At 41.4% G+C, this 12,900-nt stretch overlaps 1 protein-coding gene across 1 annotated transcript in view; it reads left to right on the top strand.

Annotated features, from left to right (window-relative positions):
- The window catches only part of FCHO2 (FCH and mu domain containing endocytic adaptor 2), a 97,107-nt gene that overhangs the window by 50,105 nt on the left and 34,102 nt on the right, over positions 1–12,900 (top strand). Inside the window, exons 11-14 of the mRNA XM_066613327.1 lie at positions 3,258–3,282; positions 8,104–8,161; positions 8,406–8,581; positions 10,866–10,877. Coding sequence (XP_066469424.1) covers positions 3,258–3,282; positions 8,104–8,161; positions 8,406–8,581; positions 10,866–10,877 — 271 coding nt within the window. The remainder of the gene's footprint in view (positions 1–3,257; positions 3,283–8,103; positions 8,162–8,405; positions 8,582–10,865; positions 10,878–12,900) is intronic.

Below are 12,900 nucleotides of genomic sequence, written 5' to 3'. Positions count from 1 at the left end.
AGGAACTGCTCTGAGGCCTAAGCACAGATTTAATTATCCACAGCAGTGATTCTCACACATTTAGCACTGACACCCACTTTTTAGAATGAGAATCTGTCAGGACCCACAGGAAGTGATGTCATGACTGGAAGTGGCATCATCAAGTTGGAAAATTTTTAGGAATCCTAGGCTGCAATCCTGCCCAGGAGTAAATACCATTTACTATAATTGTTAAAAGAATATACATAGTAACTTGTTAAAAGTACAGGTCTGTAACATTTCCCCAAATGCAGTCACATACCATGGTAGCATCAAATCTAATATATTAAAAATAAAATACTGAAATGAATGGGGACCCACCTGAAATTGACTCATAACCCACCTAGTGGATCCTGATCCACAGTTTGAGAAACACACAGAATTTGGAAATTGAAGGAGGTCCTGGAACTCTTAGTATCTCTTGCAGATACTCAGGGCCCTCTGTACACATTTACCTGGGAGTGAATCTCACTGAATGTAGTGGGACTTGCATCTGAGTAAACATGTAGGATTGTACTGTAAATCATATAGAGCTGTAAAGGGAAATCAGCAGTACCTTGAACTGAACTCAGAAATATACTGGCAGTCAGTGCAGCTGGTATAACCAAAAACACTGGTATGATCAAAGAACCTATTTTCAGTCAGAAAACCTGCAGCGCATATTGCAATGACTGAAGCTTCTGGGTGGTCTTCAGGGATAGTCCCATGCAGAGCACATTACAGTAGTCAAATCTTGATGTAAGCAATGAATGGAACACCTTGATAGAGACTTTGACTGACTCAGGTAAGGATGCAGTTGGCACACTATCCTGGGTTGTAAAGAATTTTTTTCTTCCACATTTCTTACCATCCTTTCTTCATGGTAGTACCAGAGTTTCTTGGATGGGTTAAGCATCTCATGGCTTGGAAAATCCATGTATTAGATCCTGCTACATGGATTTTTAGGTGTCTTCAAGAATACTGTTGACACTGGCCACCTCAAGCCATTCCTGGGCCTTCAATTCTAGGAAGAAGTATAGTTCCAGCACCGTCTGTTTCTTACCATAGGGGTTGATTTTGCCTCAAATGGACAAAGCAATAAAAATAGATGGTCACTTGCATCCTGAAGATGGTTTCTAATGGCTGAACTATGGAATTATGGCAAGAGAAAAAATTTATCTCGTGCAAGAGAGTGCAGTTTCGTTCTGAGTTGACCCTGCCCCCCATATATTTTGGATAGAGGCCTTCCTTTGAGGGCTTTTCAGAAGACTGCTGCAAACTGGGGCTTGTGCCCACTTTTAAAGCAGTCATGTCATTAATCAGTTGCTATCAGAGCACGATACCATAGTCTTTCGAGACTGAAGGTTGCCAACAAGAAGATCAGAGCTTGATTTTTTTCTTGGGCAAGAGGTGATATTAAACCTCTTTTTAAAAACTTGTTTTTGCTACACCTTTGCAGGCAGCAGCTAAATACTTCAAGCACTGCTGTGCTGTGATCAATCCTGCTGGTCTGCTTCTGCTGGTCACCATCTCTCTTACTTAGAATGTATTAAAGTGAGGGACATTTCAGTACATTCTAAAAGAGAGAAAATCACAGCTGGCAGAAACATGCTGCCAGGAACATTACCAGTGCTTAGAGCAGGGGTCTCCAAACTTTTTGGCTAGAGGGCCACATCAAATGTCTGGCATGGTTTTGAGGGCCAAAAAATTTTTTTAAATATAAAATTTATATAAATAAATTAGAGATGGAAATTAGATGTGTGAACAAATGAATGGGCTCATTCATTCAACCTCTCTGGCCCTTAGAACACCCTCCAGATGCAACCAGAGCAGAGTTCAGTATATGTTTGGCAAAGTGGGTCAGGGGCTTTCAGGGAACAAGAGGCTCGCCACAGGTCAGATAGAAGCTCACCACGGGCCACATCTGGCCCCCTGGCTTAGAGCAAGGAATTTTTGCAGGTGAGGGAATGTAAAGGGCTTGATAACAAGGTATTTTAAAGCCATATACTACTTGTGACCTGTGTACCCAAAGGAGCACCTACTCTTTCATGTTCCTGCTCATATCCTTGGACGGCATCTGAGGAATGGACCTTCCCCACGTGGTGTCCTGATGATAGAATTCTCTCCCATTTAAGATTCACCTTAGATGCCTATATTTCTTGCAGGTGCCAAGTCCCTTTTTTATCGGTTTAGAAACAATTATTTTCATGCTGTTTTAAAACTGCTGTGGCAAACTTTTGTTAGCTGTTATGGTTGAAGCATAAGAAGAGCCCTGTTGGATCAGACCAAAGACTCATTTGTTGAGTATCCTGATTCCTACAGTATCCAACCAGATGCCTCTGGGAAGCTCACATGCAGAACAGGAAGGCAACACTCATTTTTCTCATTGCTTCTTTGCAACTGGTAGTCTGAGGCATAGCACCTCTGAACCTTGTTTCTACTGTATGCCCCTTTCTGTATTTAAAAAAAAATAAAAATGCTACCTAAAAATTTGTTAAATAGGCAGTCCTTGGAATATTAAACTGATGATACATTTATCTTCTTGAAGCAAGAGAAAATTTTGATTTCCAAGAATTCTTATTCTCAAGGTGGGGATAGTCCATCACTCAATACCCAAATGAATATTGTGGCATGGGCTGCCCAAATAGGCCCTTGCTGAGAAGGCTATCTCTTTGTTCTTTTGAGTTCCATCCCAAATTTGCCACATTTGGCTTAAATGCTGTTTTTAGTGGTTTGAAATATTTAGTGGTCCAGGGCTCCTGTCCTTTCAGGTTTAATTTGGGATAACAGGAAGGTCCCTTTCCCAGATGGTGAGTAAATATATCTACCTTTCATCAGAAGAATGTGCTTTCCCAGAAATTGGGACTACCCACTAGTCTTAAGAATGATAATTTATGCAAAGTTCAAATTTCCCCTTTCCCTGCTAACCCTTCCAACTGAATAGTTAATAGTTAAATAGTATCCAAGGATATGAACATCTGAAATAAAGTTGTGTAGAAAACTCTCTTAAAAAAAACATACTTGAGTTTCAACCCATTCATTTTCATTGATTAGTTTTCTAAGCAGCTCAGGTATTCAGTTATTTTCATGATATATTTTTGCTGGATAAAAAATGTCATATCTTGTACACTGAGTTTTTTTCCAAAGTGTTAAGAAGAAGATATCTAGAGTGATGCATTAAATAATAAGTACAAAGAAGATGGATTTTGATAGAAAAAACCTAATATATTCTATGAACGCTCTTTCTTTTTTCTAAACAGGGAATGTCCAGATGCAGATTCAGTTGTAAGTAATCTTAATTTGAATATGGGTAACACTTTTCAGGAACATAAATTTTCAGACAAAATATGTGCAGCATGTTCTTTTTGCATCAGTATGATTTTAGGTTTTTGGCTTCCATTTTATCAATGTATAATTCAAGGTGACAGAAAGGTAAAACTCCCTGGAGCTGAAATGGAAGAATAGATTTCCAGAATACTCTAAAAAAATTTCCTGTAGGCAGACTGTTTTCAGCTATTAGATATCCAATTTTCTAATTCATAGATGAATTCATAGATTCAATTTACTTTTAATGAAACAAATCCTAGTGTAAATGTGTCTGGCATATTCCTTTCAGCTTTCATTTTTTTCCTCTGCAGAGCAACTCTGCTTTTTAGTTGCAGATAATAAATCTGATTTTCTTTCTGTAGTGTTTCAAAAATTTTGCATGAGCTTATTCTTGTCTAGTGTCAGTTTTAGCAAGCAGTAGCACTCTTCATTCTGCAGAGTTTGTAACAAAGAGTTGCAAACATAACTGAAGTGTTTTACCTTTAATTTTTTTGACAATATATATAAATGTTAATATTTGACAGATATTCATGCATCTACTATATACTTTGAAGTTATATAATTATCATTGAAAACATCCCTGCCTCTTAAAAACCTGGAGAGTTTTTATTTAGAAACATCCTCCAAAGGCAGTTTGCAAATAACTTACAATAAAAGAACATACCAGCCATCACATCAACAGCAGTAACAACAGCCACATCAACCTTAGGCAGGAAGCTCCTACTGACACAAAAGCATTTTACTGTTTTTCAAAGGTCATAGAGAATAAATATGGTGGCCCTGTGTGGGAAGTGAAATTTTACAAAGAGATGTCTACTGCTGTGAGAGGTTTATTGTACTTTGCCCCCAAATTTCCCAATTTTTGGAATTTAAACCATCAGTTCTTTGAATCATGCCAGGAAACTAGCTTTGAAGCCTGTGTAGTTCTGTTAGTACTGATGCCATGTGTTTTCTGGAACCAACTCCAGTCAAATTGACTGAAACGTTATGGATCAGTTGAAGTTTCCAAATGTTCTCCAAAGCTAGCTTACATGTAGCATGCTGCAGTAATCTGCTCTACCAAGATGGTTACTAGTGGCGTAGCCAGGGGGCTGTAGGGGTAGCAATTCCATCGGAATGCAGGCTGTCTGGGGGCAACAATCTGGCCGCGCACCTACAGAATTCCCCCCCCCCCGCGATTGCTGCTTGCGCCTCTTGCAGAAAGTGCTGGGGGAAAAACATTCTTTGCAAGAGGGGCAGTGGGGATTGCAGTCCCTGGGTGCTTGTTCCGGGGACTTGGGGACAAACAGGAGGGGGCTCAGGTGGGAGAGGCAGTGGAGCAAAGGGAGTGAGCAGCCAGAGATTCTGGCTGCTCGCATCTCTTGAAGATGCGAGCAGGAGGGCTGAGGTGGAAGTGAGGTGGCAATTTTTTTCATTAAAAAAAAAAAAAAAGCACTGGTGTAGCATCACACCTGGAAGTGATGTCTCTTCCAGGTGTGACATGGTGGAGCACTATTTTTAGCTCTGGGGGGGGGCTAGCTACGCCACTGCTAAGATCTGCACTGCTATAGCCAAGTCCCTCATATATGAGAGCATTCAGCTGGTGAGGTTTTTCAGGTGTCAAATTATAACTGGTTACTTCAGTTATTCTTTTTTCCATGGTTAATTGGCTTTCAAACTCTTCAGGGGAATCCTGGGATTCCTCAAATACTTACAAAGACTCCGCAGTTAAAAGACTGCATTATAAAAGACAGAAACAGGAATTTATCTAAGGGTCAGGGATGGGCAAATCCAGTGTGGCTTGATCTGAGTCACGAATCTCTGCCCCCTGTGTCTTAGGTTGAAAACAAGTCCTAACGGGGGCACTTTCTGAGTCTCCTGGAGCATTTTCATGACTCAAAATGACTCAAGTCACTAGTCTTTTTGATACACGTGTCAGGTGTGGGGAAAAAACAGGGCTGCTGCCAGGGTGTGTATGTGTTGGTTCTCTTTAAACACTCCCCTGCTGTTTCATCCCATCTGTAAATGGGGTGGGAGGGGGTGGGACGGACTGCAAGTGAGTGGGGACAGAAGTGGCAAGTGGGAGGAGCGTCATGCACAGCAACTGCAAAGCTTACCAGGACAACCCAATCCTTTGCAGCTGTACTCAGAAGTAGTCCCACTGTAGCCAGTCATTCACTGGGGCTCCCTCCCCCCAAATAACAATGGAGCTCACAGCAGCCATGTGATTGGAAAGCATGATCTCTATAAACCTCCCTCCCGGCTTCCCCGCCTCCTTTTTCCCTGAGCTTCTCTAGCCAATTCCAAGGCAAGAACCCCCTTGGGCTCCTCCTCCTGCCCTCTCTGATCCAAAGAAACAAATCAGACCTCCCATCTTTCATCTAGTAGTAATAATAATAATAATAATAATAATAATAATAATAGGTATTTATATACCGCCTTTCTTGGTCTTTATTCAAGACTTTATTCAAGGCGGTTTACATAGGCAGGCTTTATTTAAATCCCTTATTAAATAGGGATTTTTACAATTTGAGAGAAGGTTCTTTCTTTCAAGAACCACTACATTCAGGTGTTTCATTCCGATTTGGCTTCACATTCTGGCCTCCCACGCTCAGAGCAGATGGAATAGCTCGGCTTCAGCTTGTCAGCTGCTTCAAGGTCGCACGGTGCCGGTGGCCTCGAACTGGCGACCTTGTGGATGTTATCTTCAGGCAGACGGAGGCTCTACCCTCTAGACCAGACCTCCTGCCCGATTATCTAGTAATAACCGGTTCCTTCAGAGTTGGGGAAGAGAGCCTGCTCCCACCTCCCCCCCCCCGCTTGGATGCGAAAGCAAACATTAACCCTTCCCTGCCTCCTGGCTGGAACTTCCTGCTGCTTTCCCAGTTTGAATGATGGCCCCATGAGGTTTTTCATGTCACAAGAACAAGCACAGACAGACTCAAGTTTGCATGTGTGGTGACTGAGTGCCAAGTCAGGAGTCCTTGACTCAAGTGTTTTACCAAGTCTTCCACCTGTGTGACTCAAATGTACACAAGTCAGTGAAAAGCATTGATTGTCACGACTCGAACTCAAGTCATCTGACTCGAGTTCCCATCCCTACTAAGGGTTCCTCTGTGACTGAGTGTTGTGTCAGGAAGGTGGCATTTCTATGTATGGCGGTAGCTTGTGTGAACTTCATGATTATTTTCTGTTAAGGATCCGTTTTAAAATTCCCTTAAAATGCTACCTTATGGTATCTGCTGAATTCTGTGTGCACAGCAGTTACCAGCTGCTTTTACAGTATCACTAGCTATCAGTGCAAAAAAGGTGTTAACTATGTTGAAAGCAATCAAAGTTGGCAGTATTTGTTGCAAGAAGTACGATGGCTAACATAATGCTGCAACCAGTATAACTTCAGAAGCCTGTTTAATTGAAGTATAATATGGGAATGTACACAGCCTCAAGCTATTTGAATTTGTTCCATTTATTTTGTTGTCAAGTCTCGTTAGGATAAAAATGTACTGACAACAGGGTCGGCTTGAGGTCAAGCATAGTAAAGCTTCATGATTTTGAGCAAGTATAACTAAAGCATTTGGGTATATATATGATGCCGCTCTGTATCTATTTCTTTTCTTAATCATGTTGAATAGTGGAAGAAAAACATCCAAGTTTTAAAACAGAAATTGCATCTATATATTCTGGGTTGGGTACTTTCTTCAGCAGCATTCTACTCGTTGGGAAGTCTAATACGGGAAAGGGCTTACTTTGCTTAATAATAAAATTTATGTATAGAATTACCTTTTCTTATTGACTAGAACAGCAGTCTCCATACCGCGGGACCACTGTGTCCAAAAAATGCCTTCCCTGTGTGGCGCTTACCATTCCATTCTACAGCCATTCATCTTTCCTACCAGTCACCCAAGAAACTCACATCTGGCAGATGCTTCCACTGCTCATTGTCCCTGCAGGCTATGCGCCCTGATTTCTGGGCAGAAGCAGTTGCCCAGTGCAGGTTTCTGGGGAGATCAGCTGGATCTGCCCTGTGGGTTGGGGTTTGGTGCCCGCTGGTCAATACACTTACTGTAAAGCTGTCAACACTCTGTATATCTGGTCAGCACTACCAAAGGGCTAATTGTGTTGATCTTTTGCAGCAGAAACAAGTTGATGCATCTTAAATACTTAAGAAGCTTCTTATAGCTTCCGGTTTTTGGATTACAGTCAGCTTCATCACGTGCATAACAGGTTCTCTGGCAGAGGCATGTGTGTGTTTATACATAGTAAACACACCCTTTTTACATAGGTAAAGAAAAAATGGTAAACAGTGAGACCAATGCTTGTAAAATGGTATAGTCTTGTTAATTCTGTGTAAAGCTTAAATGCCTGTAAATAAGCACAATAGCAATAATTCGTGCTAGGATAATTTGCCTAGCTTTACTAAACGGATTAACTCTGGAAGGTGACACAAAATTATTTGTCTCAATTCATGCCTGAACAAGTAGAATCAACCACAATAAATTCTAATTCAGCACTTTCACACACTGAGTTTAGACAAAATGCTATCCCTCAGTCTTGGCTCTCCTTTATGGAATATAAGTGGTAGAAAGATTTGCAATAAGACTTTACAATGCTGTAAAACACCCTATCACGATTAACCTCATTTCTCTGTACTCATTGCTTTTAAAATTTCTGTAGTCAGATGAACTTTTTCATGAATAGGTTAAAAGATTATCAATTAACAATAAATTTTGTGTGTAGTTCAGTGGTATCAAAATATTTCAGAACTATATTACCACAATAAGAGCTCTTCTTTCATTCCAGAACATTCCAGATGTAGATGAAGACGGGTATAGCATTAAACCGGAATCTAGTCAGAATATCCTTGTTGATGTTATGTTTATATATGTTTTATCTTTTTTATATAGCTTTCCAAGTAAGTAAAGCACTAACTTCAGTGAGTTTGGTTTTCCTTAGCAACAAAAATGGCACATCGTCACAGCTAATATTGTCAGACTGTCTTTTGGACTTTGTTTTTGTGTGATTCTTGCATGGTTACTTGTGTAAAGTAGTAATATTATTCATTTACTGATGAATCAACGTTTACCTTAACTGCAAATTACATACCAAAGAGAACCACTTCTATTCATCAAGTGATTCAGACTCTGAAGATGATGAACCTAGGAAGTTCCACGTGGAAATCAAGCCTGTACAGCCAAACAATAGTTCTCATTATACCATGCCTTCACTGGATGAATTAAAAGAATCAATAGGGAACATCACACTATCACCAGCTGTATCTGTGAGTAACCCTTGTTACAGTATTTAGTATGGCATAAATAATACTTGTTGCTAGTTTAAGACTAATCTAGTTAGTACAGATCTATAAAATATTGAACCTCCCTGGCTCAATCAATTTATTATCAATTATGTCAAAAAATTAAAGGACAACTTTTTCAATATATTCTAGGCTTTGGGAAGTAGAAGCAGAGCTGCTATTACTGTCATTTTTGGAATACTACATTCAAAAAGTCATCCTTGATGTGTGAATGAATGTTAGAGCCACTTTTGTTTCAGAGAGAGGCCAAACAAATCAGCTAGTAGGTTAGCAGAAGTCTTACTGCCCAGGAAGGATTCTAAAATTATTTTCTAGAGAATTATACTATGTAGCTTGATACTGTTTTTCTGTACTAATTAGTACAGATATTGTTTAGATGCTACCTTCTGGTATACTAATGATGCTGGTTTGAACACTGAATTCATCATTTGGTTTTTAGTTTAAGAACATAAGGAGCATCACTGGATCGGACCCAGGGCCCATCTAGTCCACCTTCCTGTATCTCACAGTGGCCCACCCGATGCCTCAGTGAGCACACACAAGACCACATGATACTTGCATCTTGCTGCCACCTCCCTGCATCTAGCATTCTATTTACCCTCACACCCTCCAGCAAAGACACCATATTGCAATTGGGTTGAACTTGTGCTACTTTATTAAAGACAGTGACCAATTTTTAATACATGAAACCGACTAAATATACCTTCCATCCCTTGTCAGTTTGGGATAGGCGAAAAAACTGCCATCCACCGACAATTCAGATGACAGAAAGTTAATTAGAGTTATTTATGATATAAAGGTCCAGCCTTGTTATACACGGATTTTTTATACATGGATTTGACTCGACACGCATGGCCACTGCAAATGAGAAGGAATGTGCTGATCCTGGAGAAGGGGAAAAATGCACCCCTTTAAAATCGGTTTTAAAAACTGCAGTCCTTTAACAATAGCCTCATTAATGAAAGAGAGAGAGAGGACAGCTGGCTGACAATCCATCAGTCCTTCTCTCTCCAGCGGACCCCTCCCTTCCCCCTGAGCACATGAAAGAAAGGTGATCCCTTTGCATTGGTGAAGGGAGGGGCTGGGTGAAGTGCTTGGAGGACAACTGATTGATGGATTGTCTTCTTAATGACTCTTATCTTAGAGTCAAAAGGTCAGCAAGGCTGTTTTTAAATCACAGGAGCAAAGAAACTTTGTTTTTCAAATTGATTTGCTGTAGTTCATTTTTTGCTATCCACATGAGTGCTTGGAATGGAACTCAAATGAATAATGAGTCTCAACCTGTATCAGAACATTTGACGCACAGCACAATCCTATATATTTCTACTCAGAACTAAGCCCTATTGAGCTTATTGGGACTTACTCCCAGGCAGGTGTGTATAGGATTGCAGCCATAGTTTCATCTCTTACCATGATGTACACTGATGGGCTTTGTTGGATTCCTGAGATGAATGTATCTCATTCTGGTGGTGCTCCTGTCCCTCAGGTGAAGGGAGCTGTAGTTCGGAGGGGTGGGAAAAAACCCTTGCACAAGGCTTGTTCTGGCACAAATCAAGATCCAAGCATATTGTTGTGGAAGCACCTTAATACTCTTGTGAGCAAAGCCCAAAGGTCTTGGGCTTGCATATATGTCTTGGTCTTGGACAGTGGTTCCCAAACTTTCTGGGAGGGTTTGGGCCTCTGTAGTGCTTGCAAGGGAGGGGGCAGCACCAAAAGGGCTTTCTAAAAACTTACCAGGGATCTCCATGGCCTTCCAGAGGGTGCAGGGAGCCTCCAACCCCATCTGCATCCCTGTGCCTCCAAACTCCTCAAAAATGTGATTGCGACCCACTTCTGGTTTTTATCTGGGAACCAGGTCATGATCACAGTTTCAAGCAGTTTGGCGGCATGGGAGGCTCATAGGCCTCCTGCATCCTCAGGAGGGCCATGGCAAGCCCCGGTAAGTTTTTTAAAAACCCTTTTGTTCTAGGCTGTGGCAGGAACATGAAAGCACTGCCATCATCAGGCAGGGCTTTCCTGGCTGGGGTGCAGTTTGAGAAGCTGTGGTCGAGGTAGATATATAAAGTATATGACAATACAATGTTGCTATATGAGAGATCTATACCAAACAGGTAGTTTAATTCATTAATTGCAATTTCTTCTCTTTCATTTTAAAATGCAAAGACTGTCTTATACTGAAAGTTGGGACTTGCCCAATATTACTGTGTAATTATGTTTTGTTTTATTTTATTTTCTATGCTGACATCAGAGACACAGTCCTGTAAGTATTAAACTATATTTGATATTATTACACTGTTCTTAATTTAAAAAAAACTTTGTGCGGCCAGTAATTATAGCTAAGTCCTGATATTTTTTCGTAGTGTGATTTACCAGTTTTGCTTACATTAAATTTCTGCCATGAAATTATCATGAAATTTTGCTCTGCAATAAAAATTTCTTTTGTTTGCAAATAGGAGAGGCAAAATACCCCTAGTTAAGAACATAAGAACAGCCCCACTGGATCAGGCCATAGGCCCATCTAGTCCAGCTTGCTGTATCTCACAGCGGCCCACCAAATGCCCCAGGGAGCACACCAGATAACAAGAGACCTCATCCTGGTGCCCTCCCTTGCATCTGGCATTCTGACTTAACCCATTCCTAAAATCAGGAGGTTGCGCATACACATCATGGCTTGTACCCCCATAATGGATTTTTCCTCCAGAAACTTGTCCAATCCCCTTTTAAAGGCGTCTAGGCTAGACGCCAGCACCACATCCTGTGGCAAGGAGTTCCACAGACCGACCACACGCTGAGTAAAGAAATATTTTCTTTTGTCTGTCCTAACCCGCCCAACACTCAATTTTAGTGGATGTCCCCTGGTTCTGGTATTATGTGAGAGTGTAAAGAGCATCTCCCTATCCACTCTGTCCATTCCCTGCATAGTTTTGTATGTCTCAATCATGTCCCCCCTCAGGCGTCACTTTTCTAGGCTGAAGAGGCCCAAACGCCGTAGCCTTTCCTCATAAGGAAGGTGCCCCAGCCCCGTAATCATCTTAGTCGCTCTCTTTTGCACCTTTTCCATTTCCACTATGTCTTTTTTGAGATGCGGCGACCAGAACTGGACACAATACTCCAGGTGTGGCCTTACCATAGATTTGTACAACGGCATTATAATACTAGCCGTTTTGTTCTCAATACCCTTCCTAATGATCCCAAGCATAGAATTGGCCTTCTTCACTGCCGCCGCACATTGGGTCGACACTTTCATCGACCTGTCCACCACCATCCCAAGATCTCTCTCCTGATCTGTCACAGACAGCTCAGAACCCATCAGCCTATATGTGAAGTTTTGATTTTTTGCCCCAACGTGCATGACTTTACACTTACTGACATTGAAGCGCATCTGCCATTTTGCTGCCCATTCTGCCAGTCTGGAGAGATCCTTCTGGAGCTCCTCACAATCACTTCTGGTCTTTACCACTCGGAAAAGTTTGGTGTCGTCTGCAAACTTAGCCACTTCACTGCTCAACCCTGTCTCCAGGTCATTTATGAAGAGGTTGAAAAGCACCGGTCCCAGGACAGATCCTTGGGGCACACCGCTTTTCACCTCTCTCCATTGTGAAAATTGCCCATTGACACCCACTCTCTGCTTCCTGGCCTCCAACCAGTTCTCAATCCACGAGAGGACCTGTCCTCTAATTCCCTGATTGTGGAGTTTTTTCAGTAGCCTTTGGTGAGGGACCGTGTCAAACGCCTTCTGAAAGTCCAGATATATAATGTCCACGGGTTCTCCCGCATCCACATGCCTGTTGACCTTTTCAAAGAATTCTATAAGGTTCGTGAGGCAAGACTTACCCTTACAGAAGCCATGCTGACTCTCCCTCAGCAAGGCCTGTTCGTCTATGTGTTTTGAGATCCTGTCTTTGATGAGGCATTCCACCATCTTACCCGGTATGGATGTTAGGCTGTAATACAAGACTGTTTCTAGTTCTGTCAAAGTGGAAGAAAAATTAATATTGTGATAACTGTGACATTACTGATTTGTCCTGTCATCTATTTTCATATCAGCTCAGCACAGATTTCTCATGGTGATTTCTTACACTATGATTTCTCATGGTGATTTTCTCATGGTGATTTAGCCCGCCTTGCAAAGCCCACTTTGAAATTGACTCTGCATGGCAATTATTGTAACTGCACATTATTTTGGGTAACTGTGTTGCCATGTGGAATAATACCTACTTGCTTGACTTGTCTGCACTTTCCTGCAAGCTGCTACTAGCTACATTTTCCATCAGTCAAGAAAA

The sequence above is a fragment of the Tiliqua scincoides genome, chromosome 2, assembly GCF_035046505.1.
Source record: "Tiliqua scincoides isolate rTilSci1 chromosome 2, rTilSci1.hap2, whole genome shotgun sequence".
In the NCBI taxonomy this organism is placed as follows: Eukaryota; Metazoa; Chordata; class Lepidosauria; order Squamata; family Scincidae; genus Tiliqua; species Tiliqua scincoides.
Note: the sequence above shows the minus strand (reverse complement) of the source record. Positions and strands in the feature narration are given on the sequence as shown.